Source organism: Amblyomma americanum, chromosome 4 (assembly GCF_052857255.1).
Source record: "Amblyomma americanum isolate KBUSLIRL-KWMA chromosome 4, ASM5285725v1, whole genome shotgun sequence".
In the NCBI taxonomy this organism is placed as follows: domain Eukaryota; kingdom Metazoa; phylum Arthropoda; class Arachnida; order Ixodida; family Ixodidae; genus Amblyomma; species Amblyomma americanum.
The window spans coordinates 34,414,187-34,437,774 of NC_135500.1; the positions used below are offsets into that span (position 1 = coordinate 34,414,187).

Below are 23,588 nucleotides of genomic sequence, written 5' to 3' on the forward strand. Positions count from 1 at the left end.
CCGCAGTGGTGATAATTTTTATGGCATGCATATAATTGAATACCATATTTGTGAGGGGCCGTTGTCTTGCCGTTAGCTCGTTTATTTATTTTCATCCCCTCTTTTTCTTTAAGAAGCAGTCAAGGTGACATCAGCTTTTTCCAATAATGTCCTGCTTATGCATATGTTGTCGTTGTTTGAGAGCATCGGTAATGTTCTGTTCAGTAACGATTTATATCAAAATTATATTGCAATTCATATTGTTGTTGTTTTGTTCATTTTTAATTTGTTTAGCTCTTTGAGTGCTTATTACTGTTGTATTTTTCCATTTTTAATTTGTATCCTTGAGTGTAGAACACAATTTAATCTGTACAGCGCTGTTTCTCCTGTGCACAGGTTATATGGGGCCCTGAACTTAGTCAGGTGCAAGAAAGAACCTTTTGTTCGGGGTCCTTTAGTTTCTGTATGAGGAAACTGAGCATAAACTTAACAACTCCAACCTCAACATTCAGCATTATGACTGTTGTTTCTGGTCCTGTTTTCCTTTTGCATAGGAGTTATACCATTGTAGCAATAGCTGCTGTTATAAGACCTAACACAGCTGCCTGGTTTGGTATGAATAATTGACACTGAAAATAAAATCTGCTTGTGGCTATTTATGATGCACTGAGCCTCTTCATCACTGGACATCTTGGCAGAAATGAATAACACTGCTACAAAATGTGCTCGACTGAATTATTGAGACAGAGAGCATTCTTGGTAACCAAATTATATATCACATGGTGCTTCTTGATGACTTTGATACTTATACAAAAAATCACATCAGAACTTGTCTCTGTGCAATGGCTACAGCAAGAAGCTGCACCCAAATGTATGCACTACTGCCATAACCTCACAGAGTATTTTGCTGAGATAGGATAACATTGTGAAAGAAAATGATATAGTGAGCTAAAATAACAAATTGCAGTTATTATTGGTTGCACACTGCCCAGAGACTATCACAGCTGACAGGATAAACAATGCCATAACATCACAGAGTATTTGGCTGAGATAGGATAACACTGTGAAAGAAAATGATATAGTGAGCTAAAATAAATTGCAGTTATTATTGGTTGCACACTGCCCAGAGACTATCACAGCTGACAGGATAAACAATGCCATAACATCACAAAGTATTTGGCTGAGATAGGATAACCCTGTGAAAGAAAATGATATAGTGAGCTAAAATAAATTGCAGTTATTATTGGTTGCACACTGCCCAGAGACTATCACAGCTGACAGGATAAACAATGCCATAACATCACAAAGTATTTGGCTGAGATAGGATAACCCTGTGAAAGAAAATGATATAGTGAGCTAAAATAACAAATTGCAGTTATTATTGGTTGCACACTGCCCAGAGACTATCACAGCTGACAGGATAAACAATGCCATAACATCACAGAGTATTTGGCTGAGATAGGATAACCCTGTGAAAGAAAATGATATAGTGAGCTAAAATAAATTGCAGTTATTATTGGTTGCACACTGCCCAGAGACTATCACAGCTGACAGGATAAACAATGCCATAACATCACAAAGTATTTGGCTGAGATAGGATAACCCTGTGAAAGAAAATGATATAGTGAGCTAAAATAACAAATTGCAGTTATTATTGGTTGCACACTGCCCAGAGACTATCACAGCTGACAGGATAAACAATGCCATAACATCACAAAGTATTTGGCTGAGATAGGATAACCCTGTGAAAGAAAATGATATAGTGAGCTAAAATAACAAATTGCAGTTATTATTGGTTGCACACTGCCCAGAGACTATCACAGCTGACAGGATAAACAATGCCATAACATCACAAAGTATTTGGCTGAGATAGGATAACACTGTGAAAGAAAATGATATAGTGAGCTAAAATAAATTGCAGTTATTGGTTGCACACTGCCCAGAGACTATCACAGCTGACAGGATAAACAATGCCATAACATCACAAAGTATTTGGCTGAGATAGGATAACCCTGTGAAAGAAAATGATATAGTGAGCTAAAATAACAAATTGCACTTAATATTGGTTGCACACTGCCCAGAGACTATCACAGCTGACAGGATAAACAATGCCATAACATCACAAAGTATTTGGCTGAGATAGGATAACCCTGTGAAAGAAAATGATATAGTGAGCTAAAATAACAAATTGCAGTTATTATTGGTTGCAGCCAGAGACTATCACAGCTGACAGGATAAACAATGCCATAACATCACAGAGTATTTGGCTGAGATAGGATAACCCTGTGAAAGAAAATGATATAGTGAGCTAAAATAAATTGCAGTTATTATTGGTTGCACACTGCCCAGAGACTATCACAGCTGACAGGATAAACAATGCCATAACATCACAAAGTATTTGGCTGAGATAGGATAACCCTGTGAAAGAAAATGATATAGTGAGCTAAAATAACAAATTGCAGTTATTATTGGTTGCACACTGCCCAGAGACTATCACAGCTGACAGGATAAACAATGCCATAACATCACAGAGTATTTGGCTGAGATAGGATAACCCTGTGAAAGAAAATGATATAGTGAGCTAAAATAACAAATTGCAGTTATTATTGGTTGCACACTGCCCAGAGACTATCACAGCTGACAGGATAAACAATGCCATAACATCACAAAGTATTTGGGTGAGATAGCATAACCCTGTGAAAGAAAATGATATAGTGAGCTAAAATAACAAATTGCAGTTATTATTGGTTGCACACTGCCCAGAGACTATCACAGCTGACAGGATAAACAATGCCATAACATCACAAAGTATTTGGCTGAGATAGCATAACCCTGTGAAAGAAAATGATATAGTGAGCTAAAATAACAAATTGCAGTTAGTATTATTGGTTGCACACTGCCCGGAGACTATCACAGCTGACAGGATAAACAATGCCATAACATCACAAAGTATTTGGCTGAGATAGCATAACCCTGTGAAAGAAAATGATATAGTGAGCTAAAATAACAAATTGCAGTTATTATTGGTTGCACACTGCCCAGAGACTATCACAGCTGACAGGATAAACAATGCCATAACATCACAAAGTATTTGGCTGAGATAGCATAACCCTGTGAAAGAAAATGATATAGTGAGCTAAAATAACAAATTGCAGTTATTATTGGTTGCACACTGCCCAGAGACTATCACAGCTGACAGGATAAACAATGCCATAACATCACAAAGTATTTGGCTGAGATAGGATAACCCTGTGAAAGAAAATGATATAGTGAGCTAAAATAACAAATTGCAGTTATTATTGGTTGCACACTGCCCAGAGACTATCACAGCTGACAGGATAAACAATGCCATAACATCACAGAGTATTTGGCTGAGATAGGATAACCCTGTGAAAGAAAATGATATAGTGAGCTAAAATAACAAATTGCAGTTATTATTGGTTGCACACTGCCCAGAGACTATCACAGCTGACAGGATAAACAATGCCATAACATCACAAAGTATTTGGCTGAGATAGGATAACCCTGTGAAAGAAAATGATATAGTGAGCTAAAATAACAAATTGTACTTAATATTGGTTGCACACTGCCCAGAGACTATCACAGCTGACAGGATAAACAATGCCATAACATCACAGAGTATTTGGCTGAGATAGGATAACCCTGTGAAAGAAAATGATATAGTGAGCTAAAATAACAAATTGCACTTAATATTGGTTGCACACTGCCCAGAGACTATCACAGCTGACAGGATAAACAATGCCATAACATCACAAAGTATTTGGCTGAGATAGGATAACCCTGTGAAAGAAAATGATATAGTGAGCTAAAATAACAAATTGCACTTATTATTGGTTGCACACTGCCCAGAGACTATCACAGCTGACAGGATTAACAATGTAAAATAACGGTAGTAACAAGAAATGTACACAAAGTAATCGTGGCTGTTTTGGGTAATATAACATAAAGTGATGCGAACAGAAATGAATGAAAAGCAAATATTCTTGCCTACACACAAAATGAAACAATTGTCTGGAGTAGCTGGTTTGGATAATATAGCAAAATAAAAAGATGTAAACCAAAATGAATAAAATTGAAAGACACTTGTCTACACACAAAACTTCAGTTGTCTGGAATAGCATAATAAGTAGGATGGCAATAGTAACATTTAAAAAGAACCTTTAGAACTCAAATTGACAGAAGTGGAATAAAATACAAAAACCATGACGCTATTTAGCTGGAGGTTCCCCACTGATAGGGGTGACGGTGGACAGCCACTGAACTTGCTGCAGAATGAACTGCCCTGTAATTGCCAGCCGCTCCACAGCAGCAACAATACGAGCCTGGTTTGCAGATTCGTTGGCCAGTCCGTTCTCTTGAATGGCTGCCATCCGCTCCAGTGCTGTGGCCTGGCGTGCTTGCGAGTCAGCCAGTGCCTCTGTAGCAGCAGCCAGGCGATTCAGGGTAGCTGATTGGCCCAGCATCGTCTCTGCCTCTCGCTGGAAGCTTGTCGCAACAGCACCCACCTCGTCTTTAAGCTGCTGCAGTTCCTGTTTCCAGAATAGCACTGACTGTTATATTACTCTTCCTTGCTAACAACCATGCAGCAAATGGTATATGTACATACAGATTTGATTTCAGCTGCCACGTCTAATGACTTTTGGTAGCCAGCAACAATTTCTGGCAGGAAATCTTCAGCAGCTGGCCTGCGTGATGGTGTGCACCGCTCCTGCTGCTGGCTTGTCCCTGAGGATACCCACAGAAAAGACATTGTTGCAGCGCTTCACCTATACAGTATAGAACTGAACATAAGATAACAGTATATACAATGACATGCAGTAGGGAAGCTTGATATCACTGGTGACGAATCGTGTGCATTGCTGAACTTACGTGACAAGCCACTCGTTCCGGGTCGATCTCCAACAGAAACACGTGATGGAAATCGTCGCAGACGTGGAGTGGCTGGGTCAGCAGGAGCTGTGACGGGCTGCACAGCAGTTGTTGGAGTGAGCTGGAGGCTTGAAGCATGCCCATCCAGGGATTGTGCAGAAGGCGGCCGGCTGCTATCCTGAGTGTACAAGGCCACCACAATGAGCAGTGGTACTTTGACTCCACGGTCTGCTTAAATAACCTCAATAATTAATATATAATTGTAGCAAAGTGTAAAATGAATGAAAACCAAAGAGGCTACGATTAAGAACAAAATAAATTTTCTTAACACATCACTCAACACAACATTTTTAATATGATTGCAGTTCAATTTTTGCGAACTCAAACTAACTGGATCAATTAGACATTGTGTAATCACCCTGCAACGTAGGTCTGCATAAATAATCTCCCAAAAATGCTTGTGCGGTGTTGTATATATACAGTGTTCAATGATAATCCATTGGGAATTTCGCACCTGACTAATGTTTATTACTACTCCAAACAAAGGTGCATTCACAGTAAACAGAAGATTACTACTAACGGATTTTTTTTTTTTTCAGATGCCGTAAAGGGGACCGAGAAAAGTAACGCTGAAAGCATACCATCAGTTCACCAAATAGATAAAACGTAGTCACTGGTCTAAGGATCGCGATTACTTGCAACCACCTCCATTTACTTTTGAAATAGCTTCTCTAATTACGCCCTCTGTTAGGAAATATGCAGTTCATGTCGAACATACCTCTTCGAAAAATCCTTCACACACGCCCACTGCACTTGAGCGCCCGACAAGGGCGAGGATGCGGCCCCGCAGCCCGCACAGACGGCCGCCGCCGGTACCCCTAGGAGTAAACGAGCCGCTTGTTACGCGAAAGCAAAAGTGCACTGGATCACTGCACTCACCTGTGTTCAGCGGCCACGTCGTGGCGGGAGTTATATACTTCTTTTTTCCAGTACTGCCGCCACTGGTCCGCTGTTTTCTTTGCTGGCCCCTCTGCATTTAAAATATTTGCAAGCTCCCGCCACAACAGCGCTTTGCTTGCTTTCGTGATTTCTGGCGTTAAAACGGATGACCCTTTCACGAGCCACGGGTGTTCCTCCATAAACTCTACAAGCAGAGTACGCTGTCGCGGCGAAACATGGGGGCCAAGAGGCCGGCGAGTCGCTGCTTCTGCCATTGCGAGTCTTCTTGTCAGAAACGGACAAAAGGCAGACGAAACTTCAACGCGCGCGAAAAAACATGTGGGTTTCACAGATGGCACCGCGCGCGCGCGTATGCGATACCATCTACCGACAGAAAAGGGAAACATGTACCAAAAGAAACGTCGAAATAGTTCTTTACTGCACTCTCTTGCACGCACTGCGACTTCTTATTAAATAATATGTGTTACCAATTATTTGTGATATTTGATTTCTTTTTAAAACAACCTATTTTTTAGTGTACGGCCCCCGAAAAAGCCAGGCAGTCGTGGGACGGGCTCCCGCAAGGTCGGGCGCTCGTCGATTGGCCGTTGGCTTCCCCTTCTTTCTCCTCACGTACTTCGCTGTCGTCATTTTGACGTCACTCTGAAAAGGAACGGTTCGGAGACGGAACCGAAGTGGAATCTGGCCCCAGCGCAGGCTTGGCTCTGATGTCATGACACGTGACTTGCCCCGCCACAGCATTGAGCCGACGGCGCTTGCTCGCCTCGCAACTATCGAATCACGTGACTCGCTGCGCCTCCAAGGCGGATTTACCTTGGCGCCTCGCCACAGCTGCGTATGCAGAGCCGACGGCACTCCCGCAAATGCCGGAAACTGCATGGCACGCCATTCCCTATATAAAGACGTGTGGCGCGTGCTAACCGTAACAGAGCTTTTCGCTCGTCTTGCTAGGTTCAGCCGGGTTGAACCACAGGTACTTTTTTTCGGACTCTCGAGGGACCGTGAAAACGACTGAAAAATCGGGCAACCCGAAAAATCAAATTTCACAAAAATAATTTCACTGATACCGGTATGCTGGAAGCAATAGTTTGTGCACATTCTGAAGCTCCTCATGGTACAATGAGCGGTCGCCCCCCGTCGTCTGTGCATACGACGCGCGGCGAGATTTAACGTTAACTCTTGCCGCGCGTCGTATGCACAGACGACGAGCGGCGACCACTTTCACGAGCTCGGCCTACGGTGGCTACTGCCTCCAGCATGTTGCCGACGACGAGCGCACTGGTTGGGCCAAAGCCTAGATGCGAACCCGCCGCTGCGGTGGAACTACACTGCGCCCACAGTACGAAGAGCACTGAACGAGAAGGGGAAGATGATGAAACAATAAGGACCGACTAAAACCCCAAGTAAGTGCTCCATCACTGTTGGGCTTAGCATTTAGGCCTAGCAACTAGACCGAAAAGCGACATTGTAACCGGCAACATGCACTCCACGATGGCTGCCCATAATCAAAATGCCTATTGTTAATTGATTTCTCACGATGAAATGTCAGGGTTGCGGTTTTGCCGCGGGTATACTCACTTCTCGTTAAAATGCACAGTCATTTTCTTCTGCGAGAGAGAAACCCTTTAATTAAAAAAAAAAAACAATTCAGCGGGCGTTTATAAACAACTGGCATCCTACTCTGCGTGGGGTAAGGAATTCGGGAGATAAAAGACTGAAGGCAAGCCGTGCGGAAAAGGTAAAATAAAAGAAATAAAAAGGGGAGAAGATAAAATGCGGCCATTAAACACGTATTTATTTATTTATTATTTATTTACAAAATACTGCGGACACCGAGTCCAAGCAGGGTGGGGGAACAAGTCAAACAAACTACAAAGAAAACGCAACACTTCAAAAAAAAAAAGAACACAATATAGCAATAATTTGTTAAAACTCATGGTACAATGGTTTAATTAGCTGATTCCAATCTGTTATTGTGCGTGGAAAAAACAAAAACTTGTGTCTGTTCTAGTGAATATAGGGGTTAGAGACCTGGGGTGGTGTTGACGAGTTTTTGTGGTTGGTGCCGTCGTTAAGAATGATAAGGGATCTAAACCAAGTTTGTTATGTAATAAGAGAGAAATAAATTCTAACCTAAGCTTTCTTCTACGATGTTCAAGTGGTTCAATTTTATGAACCTCCATTAAAGTAGTTGGGGAGTCAGTCCTTGCATATTTATTAAAAATAAACCTGACAGCTCTTCTCTGTATTCTTTCCAGATTTTTTACGTTAGATTTAGTATACGGGTCCCACACTATGCAAGCATAATCGAGTTTAGGTCTAATTATTGAAGAATAACAAAGTAGCTTAATGTTAGAAGGGGCATTTTTTAGTTAATGTCTTAAGCAGCACAATTTTTGAAACGCAGCAGAGCCGATATTGTTTATATGCAAGTTCCTCGATAGATTGCTACTTATGGCTACCCCTAGGTATTTGTAGTTGGATACTTGTTGAAGAGGGAAAGAGCCTACTTTATATGTGTAGCTATGTCATATAGTTTTACGGGTTATAGGCATATACACACTTTTATCAGCATTCAGAATCGTTCCCCATCGGTCGCACCAGTCGAAAACGTTGTTGAAAGCTTTGTCCAGGTCACTCTGATCCTCCTTATTTGTAACTTCTTTGGTAGAGAAGGCAATCATCAGCGAACAATCGAATCTGCACTGGCGGGCTTACAACTTGAACAATATCATTGGCATACTAGAGGAAAAGCAGAGGGCCCAAAACTCTTCCCTGAGGAACACCGGATTAAACTGGAAGAGAGCCCGAACGTTGTCCACCCACTTCAACAAACTGTTTACGGTCTTTTAAGTATGCAGTAATCCATGTTACTAAAATATCAGGAATGCCAATTTCTTTCATTTTAAAGATTAGTTTATCACGAGGAACTTAATCAAATGCCTTGCTAAAATCCAAAAATATTGCATCGATTTGGCCTTTATTATCTATGCAGGAAGCAAATGAATTTATTACTGTTATAAGTCGTGTTACCGTCGAGAATCCTTTTCTGAACCCGTGCTGGAAGCCAGTTAGCACGAGATTTTTTTCTAAAAATTCGTTCATACAGTGTGCAACTATATGTTCTAAAAGCTTACAGCACGGGGACGTCAGTGATATGGGACGGTAGTTCTGCAAAAGAAGACGGTCTCCTTTTTTAAAAACGGGAACAATTCGGGCTGTCCTCCGGTCATCAGGTATTTTACCTGTTGCCATTGAAGCGCGAAAAATTATCAAAAGGAATTTAGCCAGAGTTTCGGCATAGCGTCGCAGAAATGCATTTGTAATGTAGTCAGGACCACATGCTTTTTTGGTTTTTAGGTTCAGTAACATGGAAAACACACCAGGGTAAGAAATAAAATTCAGTTCGGCGGTATAATACACTCGGCTGTTGACGGTACATGTGCTCGGGGCAGAAAATACACTTTGAAAATAACTATTAAAATGCTCAGCAATAGCCTTTGGTTCACATACCGTAGTGTTGTTCACTAAAATTTGTGTGACTGCTTTCTTTTTTTCACTAATATAATTCCAAAACTTACTTGGCTCGGTTTTTATAAAGTTTTGAAAAGATGTGTTGAAGAAATAATTTTTTGAGTCACGTAAGGCACGTGCCAGATTTTCCAGCAATTTCTTGAGTGCTTCAGGATCTGCGTGTTTCCTCTTGTGCCGTTTTACCCTTTGCCTCATTTGAATTATATTGCGTGTCATCCACGGGGTTTCCTTTCTTTCATTTTTGTGCCTGCTTGGTACAAATGTTTTTATACAATGCAAACAGGTTTTTTTAAATCTGTCCCAGAGTGCGCAGACATCGGCATCATCGAAATCAACAAGGCAGGTTCCCAGATTTTCAATGACAGATGCGTCATTGGCACGCAAATAATCTTTAAGGTAACGTGGCGATGAGTGTTTCTTTTTTGCTTGCCGTACTAGGGGAAATGAAGCAGTAACCAAGTGATGGTCAGACAGGCCTTGTTCCACAGAAACAGTAAAATTTACAATGTCGCGTGGGACGAACAGCAAATCTAACAACGAATTCGTGGAACCGACTTTACGTGTTGGTTCTGGAACTATTTGCGTCAGGTTGTGGGTAAGCATTATTTTAAACAATACGTTGGCTTGCTTTGTGCAAGCACCAAGACACTCAAGAAGTTCCCAATCCACACCTGGCAAGTTGAAGTCACCCATCAATAAAATTTTGCTGTTTTGGTATTGTGACGTACGATTTTCTAGTTTCGTTAAGTAGTCGGTTTCAGAACTAGGAGGCCTATAAAGAGCATATAAAACAGTTTAGTCCCCAACAGGAGAGTTTCACGCATAGGCATTCAATATCATGTACGTCATCTTGCAAAACGACTTCAATTTGTTTCTTAATTAGGATAGCCACTCCACCACCCCTAGATTCTCTGTGTTTTCGAAATACAGGGTAAGAAGGAGGGAAAACGTCCTTATCATTCACATCACTGTGAAGCCATGTCTCAGTAATCACTGTAACGTGCGGATCATATTGTAATAGCATTATTTCAAGCAAGTCTGTCTTATTAACTCAACTACGCGCGTTGATGTTTATTATGCGCAAATGTTTGCTCTGATCTGGTAAGCCGTGTCACGCTGTGTCCTCCTGATCTACTCCCTTATCCGAGTAGACTATCTTTACGCGTTTATTTTGTGATTTATCCCAGAAGAACATATCTTTATCCACTTTTAGCTTGTCATGATTAAGGGTGACCTTCTTTTTTTGATCCCTCTCTAAGCTTCCTTCGCACTGTCCCAAAGCAGTTTTCGTGTCTGCAGCGTAGATTGGGAATAGTCATTCTGAATTGATATTCCTGAGCCTTTTAGCTTGGTAACATTTTCCATTGTTGTCTTTTTTTCTGCAAATAGAGAATAAAAGGCGTTTGTCGATCCTACGCCCCAACCTATGAATGCGCCCTATAGATTGGCAACTGACTTGAAGCTTGTCCTCAAAAACTTATTTGATTATCTTATCTTTCAGCGTAGCTTCTGTTGCGCCAGGTTCCTCAGTAATACCGTGAATGATTAGGAAACTCCGGAGAAGTTCGTTGCAGGTCACAGAAGCCGTTGGTGGTGCCTTACTTGCACAAAATTGCTCACAACTTGAAGAAAGTGGCCAACAGGCATGGGGTGAGTGTCGTTTTTTCCGCCCCCAACAAGCTGAAAAAGCTGTGCCCCCGTATTTGCAGCCCAAGAAAGCGGGGTTGCCAGATAAGGCACGACTCTCCATTCATGTGTTCCGCAGGAGTGGTCTATGCTATCCCCTTAACGTGTGGGAAGACCTATGTTGGCCAGACTGGGCGCTGCATCAACGAGCGCTTGGGGGAACATGCCCGAAATTTATCAGATTTAAAGGATAAATATGCACATTTGGTAGCGCATATTATGGGTTGCGACGGATGCGAGGCACGATTGAGTCAGACTAGGGTTCTTGGCAAAAGCACAGATAAGAAGGCACGTGAATGTCCTGAGGCTTTTTACATAAGGAAACTTGGCAATAGGTGTGTCAGCACCCCATCTGTTTCAGTTTTTTCGTCCGAGTTCGAATTTTTAGATGCCGCCCTTAAATAATCCTTGTTAACTTTTTTGTTTTTGTTTCGGTTACCGCTTGCTCATGTGTGTTCGCTGTGATGGTCGCTTAGATTTCTTTACCTTTCCTGCCCTCCTCCTTATTCTTTCTTCAGTGAAACGTCGCCATATAGGCGCTGCCTGGTTTCAATAAAATTAGTTGTGAGTTAGCGCTTTGTGTCTCGTCCTTGTCTTTTCGTGGTTTGCATGCTCTGGCACTATTTTCTTCAAATCAAGTATGCATCAACTCGCCCAAAAAGAAGTGTTAATGTAAGGCTTTACGGCCTCGTTTAGTTTTGTTAAAATAACTTTTTCTCGAGGTACGCCTCGGGTCTACTTGTAGAGTTCTCAGAGCTCCCCGCCCACGCGTCTCCCGCAAGCGTACACAGAATTGCGGCGCGTATACTCAAGTCATTGTCGGCTTAAAAACGCCACTACGAGGGCCGAAGACTCCTAGCATTCTTAACCGTGGGTTCCGCGCCGGCGCCAAGAAAGCATGCGTGATGCAGTTGACAGATGGCGCCACCCGATGTTCCAACGCCAGGAGGTCCTCATACCCTACAGCAGAAGCATGAATGCCTGCAAACGAAAGGGAGGACATTCGTTTACCTGGGCCCTGTCAATTGGCGAAAAGGACACGTCATCCTTCGAGAAGTGGTACGCAGGTGAGAAGGCGACCCGCCGGACGTGAGAACGCACGTGCAAATTGGAAAGGGAGGAAACATCACGCGCAGAAGGCGAGGAATCCAGCGTGGAGAGGGTGTCGTGAATGTTTTCTTGCATTGTTTCTTATTTTTCAGCCAAGCCATGGGTTCGAGTTGTTCGCAACCTTCAGGGGCTATGGCTAGCTCGTATTAAGTTCATTGGTTAATCGAAGTTTAGGGCGGGCCTGGGAACATGACCGCCCTAACTTCTTTATTTGTGGGAGCCTTAAAATGGGGCACAAAAGCGTTGGACAGCAGTCTGGGTACAGACTCTGTGCTTAGCATGTAACTTTCACAGCACCTGGGCTTTAACTAACACGTTTAGTCGATAAGCAATGTGATGGAGAGTTGTTTCTCTGAGTGATTGTTTTTATTTAAGTTACGGTTTGCTTAGTCAGTCTGTGTGACTTCATTTATGTAACCTGAAGTTTTCGCTCTTGTAAATTCGGTAGACATATATTTTCGTTTCATCATCTGCATCATCGATCGTCTCCTTCTTTTGCCCCGCTGAATCACCACGTTTGGAGAGGCCTGAGCCCCAGTGAAGAAAGAGAACGAATCGATCTTAAAATTACTAACTCATTATCGTCTACGCCTCTGCCATGGCGCCGTCGGTGTCAAGTCCAGCTTGTGGTATTGCAACTGTAGAGGTGCTCCTGCAAAAAACACCTCCACTCAGCAGAGCGCGGTGTTGCCCTTGTGGTGGGGCCCACGCTGCAGACTACTCAAATTTCCCCTCTCAGGAAACTCTGAGGAAATTCAGATCCTTGAGATCATTGACCAGAAATGCTGTCCGGGCCGTGGCGCTGTATCAGAGGTTAAAAAATGAGCTTACGGTTATGCAACTGTAATTTATGGCCAAGAAGTCATCTTAGACTCGACGATTTCTCAGGCAATTGCGGCTGCTGTGGAGGCTTCCATGGCTAAGATGGCTGTGCGAATTGTCCCAAGTGTCTCGCAGTGCTTTACTAACGTTCTGGCGGCTCAGCTTTCACATGCCTTGCAGGCTGGTTTGGCCGCTCACGCTCGACAACTATTCCCTTTTCACTGACCCAGTCTTCAATACGTAAAGCATCTCAGCCCCAGCAGCGAATGCTGCCCCTACTGCTGTACTTTCCCCGGCTTCTTTCAGTGCTGTTGATATCGCCTATAAATCGAAGATGGTGAAGTATGATGCGCGGGTTCTCAAGCGCAGCGAGTCCCCCATGTCTCATTCGTCGTCTTCTCCGCGTACCGAGCCCAAATCAAAGAAGCAGCAGCTTGGCATCAAGCCTAAGGATAACATTTTTGAGCAGGCAGTAGATGATGCGAGGCTTTCGCAACCATAGCGTCGTTGCGAGTTCTACAGTGGACTGTCGCTCTATTTTTACAGCTTCCCAGATCTAAACTGTTTTTTTCATGCAGGTTAATCCGGATATCATAATTCTACAAGAAACGTAGCTTTTAGCCAACAAACATTTTTATTTTAATAATTATTGCTCATTTTATCTAGATCGCCAGTCAAGAGGAGGGGGCTTGATCATTTTAGTTTCATCAAAATATTGCCCCAAGGCTGAGGTATCTTTTCAGGTAATGGCTTCAAATTGTAAGATATTGGCATTACACTTCGTTCTTCCTCGGTTCTCTCCAGTTTCCTTAGTAAATGTTTATTTCCTCTATGGAGTACAGGGTACTAGACCTCCGGACTTTCTACTCGCGAGCTGACAAAACTCTGTTCTTGTGGCTGGCGATTTCAATTCACATCATGTGTCGTGGCTCTATTATTATTAATACTAGTAATATTACTAGTATTATTAGCACTAATAATCACCCTACTGTTACAGTAAGCTCCAAACACAAATTCAATAGAACTGCACAAGCACCAGCAGTTCCAAAAACACGCGTAGAATAATCTGGAACGGAAGCAGCTACTAATAATAGTCCGTTAGTTGCAAGCTCCGACTTTGGTTTCCAGCATAACATTATTGACTGTCAACCAGGGCCCTAACGACGGAGGAAAGAACCGTCCTCTCTTGAGGCTTTACATTTTGCCCTACCACCGGTAAATACAACGAATTCTCGGTGTTAAAAGATTTGGACAACTTTGCACGAATGTTGCGACTCAGGGAATACTTTTCTGATCGGGCGCCAACTGCTGCGGATAGCAGATTATTGTAGCGTAAGCTACGCTGGCCGAGGTTGAGCAGATTCGCGTGGTTCCTGGAGAGCCGTGCTGCGCATGGGCGAGGAGCAGTGACGTCACACGGCGCACAGCTGGCACGCCGGAGCCGCCGCCGCCGCGTGCGCCTCGCCGGTCTGCGCATTCCAGAGGGGCGCGTCGTAGCCGCGGCAGACGCACTGGTGCCGGCCCGTGCCAACCTGTGCGCCTCCGTTGCGCAGTAGCCAAGTCTGACTCTGCGCCGGAGCCGCTTGATAGCGCCTCTCATTTTGTGCACATGCGCAGAAGTATCGGGGGGGGTATACATATAGCGGGGCGTTTGCCAGTGTAGTATAGCCATGGAGAAGGAGGGCGAAATTTCTGCTCAGCGGCAATTAACGCTGAGCGGCTCAACGTAGCTCACGCTACGTGTATCCTAACATAGCCGAGCTAAGCCACTGCTATTTTTTCTGCGTTACTAACCACCACTGGATTCCTAATATAGGAAGGGACAAACACTTGGACATGTATATTAACGCCGTCCAGAAGGACATAATTTAAGCCTGCAAAAACCATATTCCAGGGAGGCAGAATTTGTCTAAAAAAGAACGGGATGCATTGGAGGCTCTCAGCAGACGGACAGATATAATCATAAAGCGAGCGGATAAGGGAGGTGGTATAGTTGTCATGGAAAGAGAAAAATACATCGAAGAAGGCTTGAGACAACTAACACTTGTTTCTATCAGCGTCTTAAAGCAGACCAAACTCTGCAATACGAACAATTTGTAGCAGATACTCTGGATCAACTTGCAAAGAATGGGGACATATTACTACGGTTATCTAAAGCTCTCATCGCACCACACCTGTCGCCAGGCCGATTCTACATGCTACCGAAAATCCACAAAGAGGATAATCCTGGCCGCCCTATAGTATCCGGCATCGGCACGATTACGGAACCAATTTCTAGTTACATTAATTGGCACACTAATTAGACGTATTCCAACAACACACCCATCCTACATACGTGACACAAACTATTTCCTTCGCGAAATAGCAGGGTTCAAACTTCCAGAAGGAGCCTTCCTGGCAACATTAGATGTAGTCTCTCTCGACACAAACATTCCTCATTCCGATGGCTTCAAATCTCTGATCGAAGCTATGAACAAGACAGAAAGGAGGAATCCCCTGCTCCACGATTTTTAGAAATACTGGCGAAAATCGTACTCGAATATAACAACCTTGAATTCAACAATCAACACTATTTACAAATTAACGGCACAGTCATGGGTACAAGGCCCCCACCTACGCCAGCATCTTCATGCATAGTACGGAATCTAAATTTTTGCAAGATTGCCCCATTAAGTTCACCCTATATAAACGCTACTTGGACGACATCTTTTTAATTTGTACTGACACAGAGCAACCACTCATACATTTTACTGAACAGTTCAACCTCGTCCACCCCAACATATCTTTCACTTACATGTGCTCCCGCACCACAATTAACTTCCTAGATGTAGAGATTTAGGTAAAGGAAGGCTCACTTACCACCGGTGTATATAGAAAACCGACGGACCGTCAATAATACTTACACTTCCAAAGCTGTCATCCTGGTCACTCTAAAACAAGAATCGCATACTCTCAGGCACATCAATTAAAAGAATATTTTCCCAAGATCAAGACTTCGTAAATAATTCCAAACGCATGCGAGAAGTCCTCATTAACCAACGATACCCTCCACCATTGTCAACGATGCCGTTCAAAGAGCATCTAAACTCAGCCGAGAGCAAATACATTTAGGGACGTCGATACAGCGAGGAAATAGATGGCAGGGCAAACCTCGTAACCCTCCAGTAACCCTCCTAACGTAAACAAAATCCTCAAAATGCATTTCAACATTCTCGAACAAAGCGCGCGCCGCGCAAAAATTTTTACTGCTCCCCCTCACGTGATCTGCAGACGACCAAAAACGTTTGAAACATTCTAGAACACTCAAAAACAAAGAATCAGTCGAGGTTGGGGTGCCGACCCTGTGGAAAAAGTGGATGCCAGTTCTGCAAACAAAACATCAAGCTGTGTAATAAGCACGGCTTCAGGCTTGAAATGTAAAATTAACGGCAACTTTGGTTGTGATTCCTGCAACGTAACATACCTCCTAGAGTGCAGTGTGCAGTACATTGGGCAAACGGCTAACCCTCTACGAATTTGTTTTAACAACCACCGCGCTTATATCCTATCCCTGCCCAACCTCCCCGTGTCAAAACACATTAATGAGAAAAATCACCCATTTGACGCAATTAAGTCCTACAAGGTGGGTTCAACAACACACGGGAAAAAGAGCAAAGCTAGTTGTACTTTATTTACAAATTTGGAACAATTCCTTACGGCATTAATGAAAGTCCGGGTGTATTGCTCTCCATCCGCCCATTGCAGAGCCAGTGCTGATCTTACGAGTGCCGGCTTGACATACCTCGGTCGTTTCTCGCCAGCGGCATCTTTTTCAAGCTTCGCCCATCCGCTTACACAATGCTCTTGATAGATACCATTGATGCATGTAAATAAACCCATTAAAATACGTTCTCTGTTCTCTGTACGGTTAGGTTACAATGGTAACACTGCGGTTACCATTGCAGCGCAACCAATTTTAACATGCCACAACAGCAAAGAAAGGATGCTTAAAAACCCAGGGAAAGTACAGCGCGCGGTCGCACGCAGTGCAGGTAGAAACCAAACATCCACCTACCTCTCCTAGCGGGCCCGATTTTGTCCGAGCGTGAAGCAGATACCATGCGACCCCCCGCGCCCGCGTGTTTCGGTCGTCCGTTGTAATGGAGATTAACACTCCGTAACTGCGCCGCCAGCCGTTAAGTGGAGGAGGATTTGGCGCTACCGTCGATAATTCGTAGCCACCGAGAGATATAAAAAGTCTCACCCCCCTGCTTTAAACCCACTTTGCCCTCTTTTATGTCGACTTCACTTTATAACTATACAGACTTACCTCGAGATCTATTAATCACGTTTGCATCATTCACGAAGCATTTTCTCTGGTACCCTTTTTTAAAAAGTGTCCACTGGCCTCGTTTCCACACCCCACTCGTTATGTTTGTGCAAAGCGTACTTGAGCCTTTAAATATGCGAATTTATTACATCCTTCCAGACCTAAGCTGCGCGACCGCTATTCAAAGTGCCTTCGACGATATTTCCACCAAAATGCAAAATTTTTACCGCCCCGTATTCCCAATGGACTATTAGAAGGTCATTTGAGGACCATTCTTACAAATATTGCGATAGCAACCGATGTCTCGCATTGCAGCGAAAGCGCAGGTGTGGGAACATTATGTCCACCTTTATACTGGTCCTTTTCACAGCACCTTCCGGATTACACCCCTATTTTTCAAGCACTTTCTGGGAAAAGTGTTTGCTTTACGCAAGCTATAGAGGCCTCTGTTTCCGCAGCGGCAGTCATCTATCTGTGTTCGTCCCTCGCTTCGGCTGTTGACTCCCTTTTTAAGCACATTCTTATCCCGGCTTCCATCACATTTGAGAGTGGAGAGCGCTACAGTCAAGACCAGGGGACAACACCACATAAGAACACCACGATACACGAGCGATACATTTGAGCCTTGTATGGGTACCTGGTCGCAGCAGTGTGACAGTAAATAAGGCTGCTGATTACTTCGCAAAGGCTTCCCTAAGCGACCCCGTGTCGCCTATCCTCCCGGCTGCAGCGTTAGTCATAGCATCTAGGTTTTGTCAACGTGCGTTATTAAGCGAGCAAAAATGAGCACCTTTAACGTCAAGGAATTATCAACATCTGAGATATTTCTGAAGCAGGAAATTTGGTTAGACTCGGCAGCTTGAGGCCTCTCTGACGAGACTGCGCTGCCATATCCCTCCTCTAAATTTCTCTCTGCACAGGCCTGCTTCGGCGGTATCTTCCCTTCATGAATTTTGCCGTGAGCCTGAATCCATTGATCATTTTTGGCTCTATTGTCGCCGCTCCACTTGTTTGAGAAGATGGTTGCTGGAGGAGCCCTTGCAGCATCTTTGCGTTAGTTCGAGCAGCCCCTTTTCGCTATGATTTGGCGCCACCACACTTGGGCTCAGTCACAGATCTGTTTGTACCGCTGTTCAAAGTTTGTTGCTACAATCTCATTCACTGCCTTGCTAAGTGTTACAATATTTTCCTTTCTTTGTATTATTATATACTTAAATCAGTTGATATTTTAATTATTTATTCGTTCATTTTTATTCACACTTTCTCCTTTTCAGTCCATGCCCTATTTGAGTCCCGCCTTTTTTCGAGCTGTACGGTTCCCCCGAAATGTACTGACTAGCCCAGACAAGTACCGTTTTGAATTATAGAACCCAGTGGTGTTGCACACCCGCATGCATTTCATCTGCCTTTATTTATTTTCTTCTTTTTTATTACTATTTTTTTCCATGTATACGTTCAGGTGAATAGCAATCTATGGCTCCCGATTCTTGGCCGATCCCATAGTGCGGGCAAGTGCCATCTTTTGTTAGGCCAACAAACAACAAGTTCCTGAGATTCGGAAGCGCTCACTGACATCACACAGCACAAGGGAATGCTTTGGATTTCTCCTTCCAAAGAAACGCAGCCGCTGTTGGCGGCATTTGTTCTCCCGTCATCGAGGTCAGTAGCCGAGCGCCGTGACCACTGCGCCACCGCGCTGGGTGACCGATCCAAAGAAGAAGGAGAAGAGAGGCGATGGAGCGCCGTTCGAAAGCCCAAGCGAGAACACCGAAGAACGCGGAAGAGCCGGTCCCGGAAAATGTGAGTTCACGCACTGCAACGCGCCCAAGGTTAGCGGAGATCAATGAGAACGGGCAGCGCTCATGGTTTCCCCGCCTTAGTTTGACGCGTTCGAAAGTGCGAGAGACCATGGGAGCGTCCCGTATGCATAGAACTGTCTTCTCGATCATGCTGGACAGCTTAGACAGCGGTTTCCTATAGAGTCGCCGTCGCGTTCATTAACTGCAGCAGGGACACTCGCAGGGGCCTGTTTCCCCTCCTCGCCTTCGGGGATTTATCTTTACACGTACGCGCGAGAAGCTGATTTGATCCGTGTGTGTGTGTGTGTGTGTGTGTGTGTGTGTGTGTGTGTGTGTGTGTGTGTGTGTGTGTGTGTGTGTGTGTGTGTGTGTGTGTGTGTGTGTGTGTGTGTGTGTGTGTGTGTGTGTGTGTGTGTGTGTGTGTGTGTGTGTGTGTGTGTGTGTGTGTTTTGCTGCGCTCTACGGCGGCAACGCTTTATTGTGGCAGATTACCTGGCTTTGTAAGAGAGTTCTGCGCAATAGTACGTTTGTAAGAGGATTCTGGTGTGAACTAGTTCTGTCTCGTAGAAAGTATACGTTTGTATATCCATTGCGCTTTTATTTTTTAAATCTATCTTTGTTTCACCGCTCCATCTTCACTCTTAATCTTTTCATAGCACCTTCTTCAGAAATAAATAAATTTATTCATTCATTCTTTCATTCCTGCCGGCTTCAGATCAAGTGTCTCCGCATCGTCCGCGTCGTTTCTGGCGATTCCGGCCGGAAAAACAAATTTTAGCAAAAGCCGTACTATACTCGCGGACAGCGGAAGCTACGAGGGCGAGGCGCAAGGCTTTTACAAGCGCGCTCTTATCACGCTCTCACGAGCGAGAGAGATGGACGTTTAAGCTGGCGGCGCGCGCCCGTAGCTTCCGCAGCATAGCCACACAAAAGCTCTGCGCGAGTTTCGCAGCTCTATCTCTCGTCGATGACGGAGAGACGAAAGCAGTCAGCGGGGAGCAAAAAGCGATCCCCGTTCGGCGCATTCGTTCGCAGTGCTGTAAATTCATTCGACCCGTTTTCGCGCCATTCGCCGTACGCGATTTGTGCGTTCCCGCACGCTCTGTTTGAAGCGATAGAGCGACTACTACGAGTACGAGTTGCTCCGAGTGCTGCCGTTTGTACGCCATTTCTGGCACTTGGAAATGACCGCGCTTTTTCGCTTTGAAAAATGGGGATTTTAGCCAACGTATTCTTCAAGTATTCACTCCTGCCATAATTAATAATAATAATTGTTTTTTGGGGGAAAGGAAATGGCGCAGTATCTGTCTCATACATCGTTGGACACCTGAGCCGCGCCGTAAGGGAAGGGATAAAAGAGGGAGTGAAAGAAGAAAGGAAGAAAGAGCTGCCCTAGTGGAGGGCTCCGGAATAATTTCGACCACCTGGGGATCTTTAACGTGCACTGACATCGCACAGCACACGGGCTGTGCGATGTCAGTGCACAGTGCAAGCTTTTGTTTTTACGGATAATGTTTAACGGGGCGAGAAATTTCGTTGCACTCTGCCTTTAGCGTGCACTGGCATCGCACAGCACTGGGAAGCCCTTTTGCGTGTCGCTTCTGTCGAACCTCTTCCGACACGGCAGGGGTTAGATGCGCGCTCCGGGTACCAGCAGCGCTCCCTTTCCGCAGGTCGAGAGGGAGCAGGCAGCGAGAGGAAAGGCGCGCGAGACCGAGTCCCCCCTGGGCCGCTCGGCGGACGGCTGCTGCGGGCCGGTGCTCATGATCTTCAGCGTGCTGCTGCTCTTCTGCGCGGTCGCCTTCCTCTCGGGGCTCGTGAACCGGCGCATGGGGGCGACGCAGCGGTTCTCGTGCAGCAGCAACGTGTGCCACGTGAAGGCGAGGCTCGCCTCCCGTGTGCCACCCTGCAGTGACTTCTACGCCTACGTCTGCGCCGAGTGGGACGAAGGCAACCTGCAATCCCCGCACGAAGCGCACCTGGCCGGCGTACTGCAGAGGCTGCAGCGGACCTTGGCCCAGGAGCCGGTGCCTTCGCGCCAGCAGAGCAGCTTCCAGAAGGCGGCGGCGCTCTACCAGAGCTGCCTGGCGGTGCTTATGGACGGAAAGAGTGAACTGCGCGAGGTCTCGCAAGCGCTGAAGAGCGCCGGTGTGCGGTGGCCGCGAAGATCAAAGAATCCGGATCTTCTTTTGGCGGCTAGCAGGCTGCGCCTGATCTTTGACCTGGACGCTCCGCTTGTTTTCAAGATGCCCGACGCCGCCACCCTCAGCGTTGAACCTCCGTCGAGGGGCTGGTTGCTCGACGCCAAGAGGATACGCTACGCCCTTGATTTCTCGGGCAAGTACCTGGAGTATTTCCGCGTTCTATGGAGGGCCTTTGACGACGGAGACACAGTCGAGGCCGACGCTGTGAAGCTGCGCGCCACGGAAGACGCTATGTTTTTGCGTTTCAGAACCGCTGAGTCTTCGTGGACAGCTGCCCCGAAGCGTCAAACGTATGCTCTCTCGGCGCTTCCTTACATCTGCGCTCCATTTTCTGGTTACCGCTGGTACGCGCTGCTGAAAGAGATATTCTACTGTGACCAGGAAATGGTGACTGCCGTCGAGATCAAAGACAACAACACATTCAGCGTCGTGTGTCGAATGGTGAATGATTTGCACGAGGCTGCAGTTCACTACTACGTCGAGTGGCTCGCCGTTCAGACGCTGGCCGCGAACAGCGACAGGTCTATATCGCAGTTCATCCTTAACGGTGCCGACATCGTGACCCTTGCTGTGCCATCAGTCTGTTTTAGGAAGACAATGCGGCTGTTCGGAGAGCCCGTGCTCATCAATGGGACACGCCGCTGGCGCGAAGAAAGCCCCACGTCGTTGTCCGATGTCCGGCGCGTCGCGAAGGATGTCCGGGAGGCCCTGTCCGAAGTTGTGAGAAATATCTCGGAGCTTGCACAAGCTGACATGCTTCTGAAGGACTTGCTGTCTGAAGAACCCTACGCCGAATACAGAGAGCGCATTGTCGAAAGCGTGTACTCGGCAGTTCCCGATATGTCGCAAGGGTATCTTCGCAATCAGCTGTCCCTTCTCAACGTCTCGCTAAACCGCGACGCCATTGACAGCCTCGGGTTCAGCTGGGAAGCTCTTGAGGACACGCTGCATAATGGAGCCTCGGTTCGTCCACAGCTCTCGGCAGAGCGCCTCTTCTTGAAGCTGTCGTACGCAGCGTACTTTCTACACAACGCGGACATGTCGCACGAGTACAACTACGCGTCGTTCGGTGTCGTCGTCGCCAGGCAACTTCTTGCCCTCCACAGACACGCTATGCGTCCCGTGGCTCCAGGATTCTCACCGACAAACCGAGGACAGTCCACGGGGAGCCTGGTGGCAAGTCGCAGCGACTTTTCCATCGCGGTGGACGTTGCGCTCACGGCCGCCTTTAAAGCTCACGGCCACAAAGCAGGGCCGAGAAAGTCGCGGGACTTCTTTCTGGTGACATGCTTCCAAGTCTGCTCTGGCCGCAACACACAAAAACAGCGCAGAAATTTTGTGCTTGACTTTGCAGCCAGCAAAGCGTTCCATACGGCATTTTCTTGCCTTTCAAAAAGTCATAAATAGCGCGGCATCTACCGGCACAATAATATACACCTAGCATCCCTCATTTCAGTTATATAATCATTGTGTAACACGGGATAGCCCAAATGTGTGTGTTTAGTACATGTTGTCAAGAACGAAACTTTCAGCATAATGAAACTCTGCTGTGTATACAGGCATTCAATTTGGACAAAGCGAACAGTTTCTATGGTTGTTCTCACCAGTATTTTGAAGTACAGTTCTGATGCTCATGCGTATCGTTACAATCACTGAGGCATAATATTGCTTGTTTTCGCTTTTCGGTTCTGCTTAGTTCTAGGATTTACTTCAACTCTGAAGTTAACGAAGAAAAAAAATTGGAGGACGCTTAAACATCGCCTTTAAGAGTGGAACTCGACAGCGTGTTGCAGCACTGCCAGGGAGTCCACGGAACGCCATCGCCCGTTCGGCGCGACGCCTTGCCCGTTAGAGAAATCGCTCGGCTACCTACGGTGAAACAGACGCGCGGAGCGGCCGACCACGCAGAAGCGCTGCCAGCCGCCTTGTCGAAACACGCGGGAGTCAAGTTGCAGTCGTAGTTCGTCGGCACATCGTTCCCGACAAACCCGATGCCACGAACGCCAGCGTCGCTTCTGCGCCGAACGAACGTGCAGCAAGCCGCAAGCTTCGTGGTGAACGTGCTTTGAATGTGCGCTGCGTTGTTCGGCGCTCACCGCGTAATCCCTGCGTACCCGCACGGCCCTACTGCTCCCGAACGAGACGAGCTGGAGGTAGTAGTAAGTGGATGAAAGGGGAAGAGGAAAGGAAAATGCACGGGCCTGTGACTGGTGTTAAAGCACCACCACCACTGCCGGCGTGCAGATAGAGAGAAGGATAGGTAGGGTTTCAGGGGAAGAAGGAAAAAGGGAAAAA

The 23,588-nt window shown here is 45.7% G+C and overlaps 2 protein-coding genes across 3 annotated transcripts; one reads left to right on the top strand and one right to left on the bottom strand.

Annotated features, from left to right (window-relative positions):
• Positions 1 to 3,639: 3,639 nt before the first annotated feature.
• LOC144130067 (uncharacterized) lies at positions 3,640 to 6,517 on the bottom strand. 2 transcript variants are annotated; one of them, XM_077664089.1, is made up of 5 exons: positions 5,809 to 6,517; positions 5,648 to 5,747; positions 4,870 to 5,047; positions 4,607 to 4,725; positions 3,640 to 4,529 (listed from the first exon to the last, which is right to left on the bottom strand). In XM_077664089.1, the coding sequence occupies exons 1-5, from the start codon at positions 6,213 to 6,215 to the stop codon at positions 4,209 to 4,211; spliced, it is 1,125 nt and encodes a 374-aa protein (XP_077520215.1). In that variant the 5' UTR covers positions 6,216 to 6,517; the 3' UTR covers positions 3,640 to 4,208. The 2 variants fall into 2 exon arrangements, with proteins under 2 accessions (XP_077520215.1, XP_077520216.1); XM_077664090.1 differs by having other exon boundaries at positions 5,648 to 6,517.
• Positions 6,518 to 14,678: 8,161 nt separating this feature from the next.
• On the top strand, positions 14,679 to 22,945 carry LOC144127862 (uncharacterized). The gene is made up of 2 exons (XM_077660830.1): positions 14,679 to 19,090; positions 20,763 to 22,945. Exons 1-2 carry the CDS (start codon positions 19,025 to 19,027, stop codon positions 22,698 to 22,700), a joined length of 2,004 nt encoding a protein of 667 aa, XP_077516956.1. The 5' UTR covers positions 14,679 to 19,024; the 3' UTR covers positions 22,701 to 22,945.
• The last annotated feature ends 643 nt before the right edge of the window (positions 22,946 to 23,588 follow it).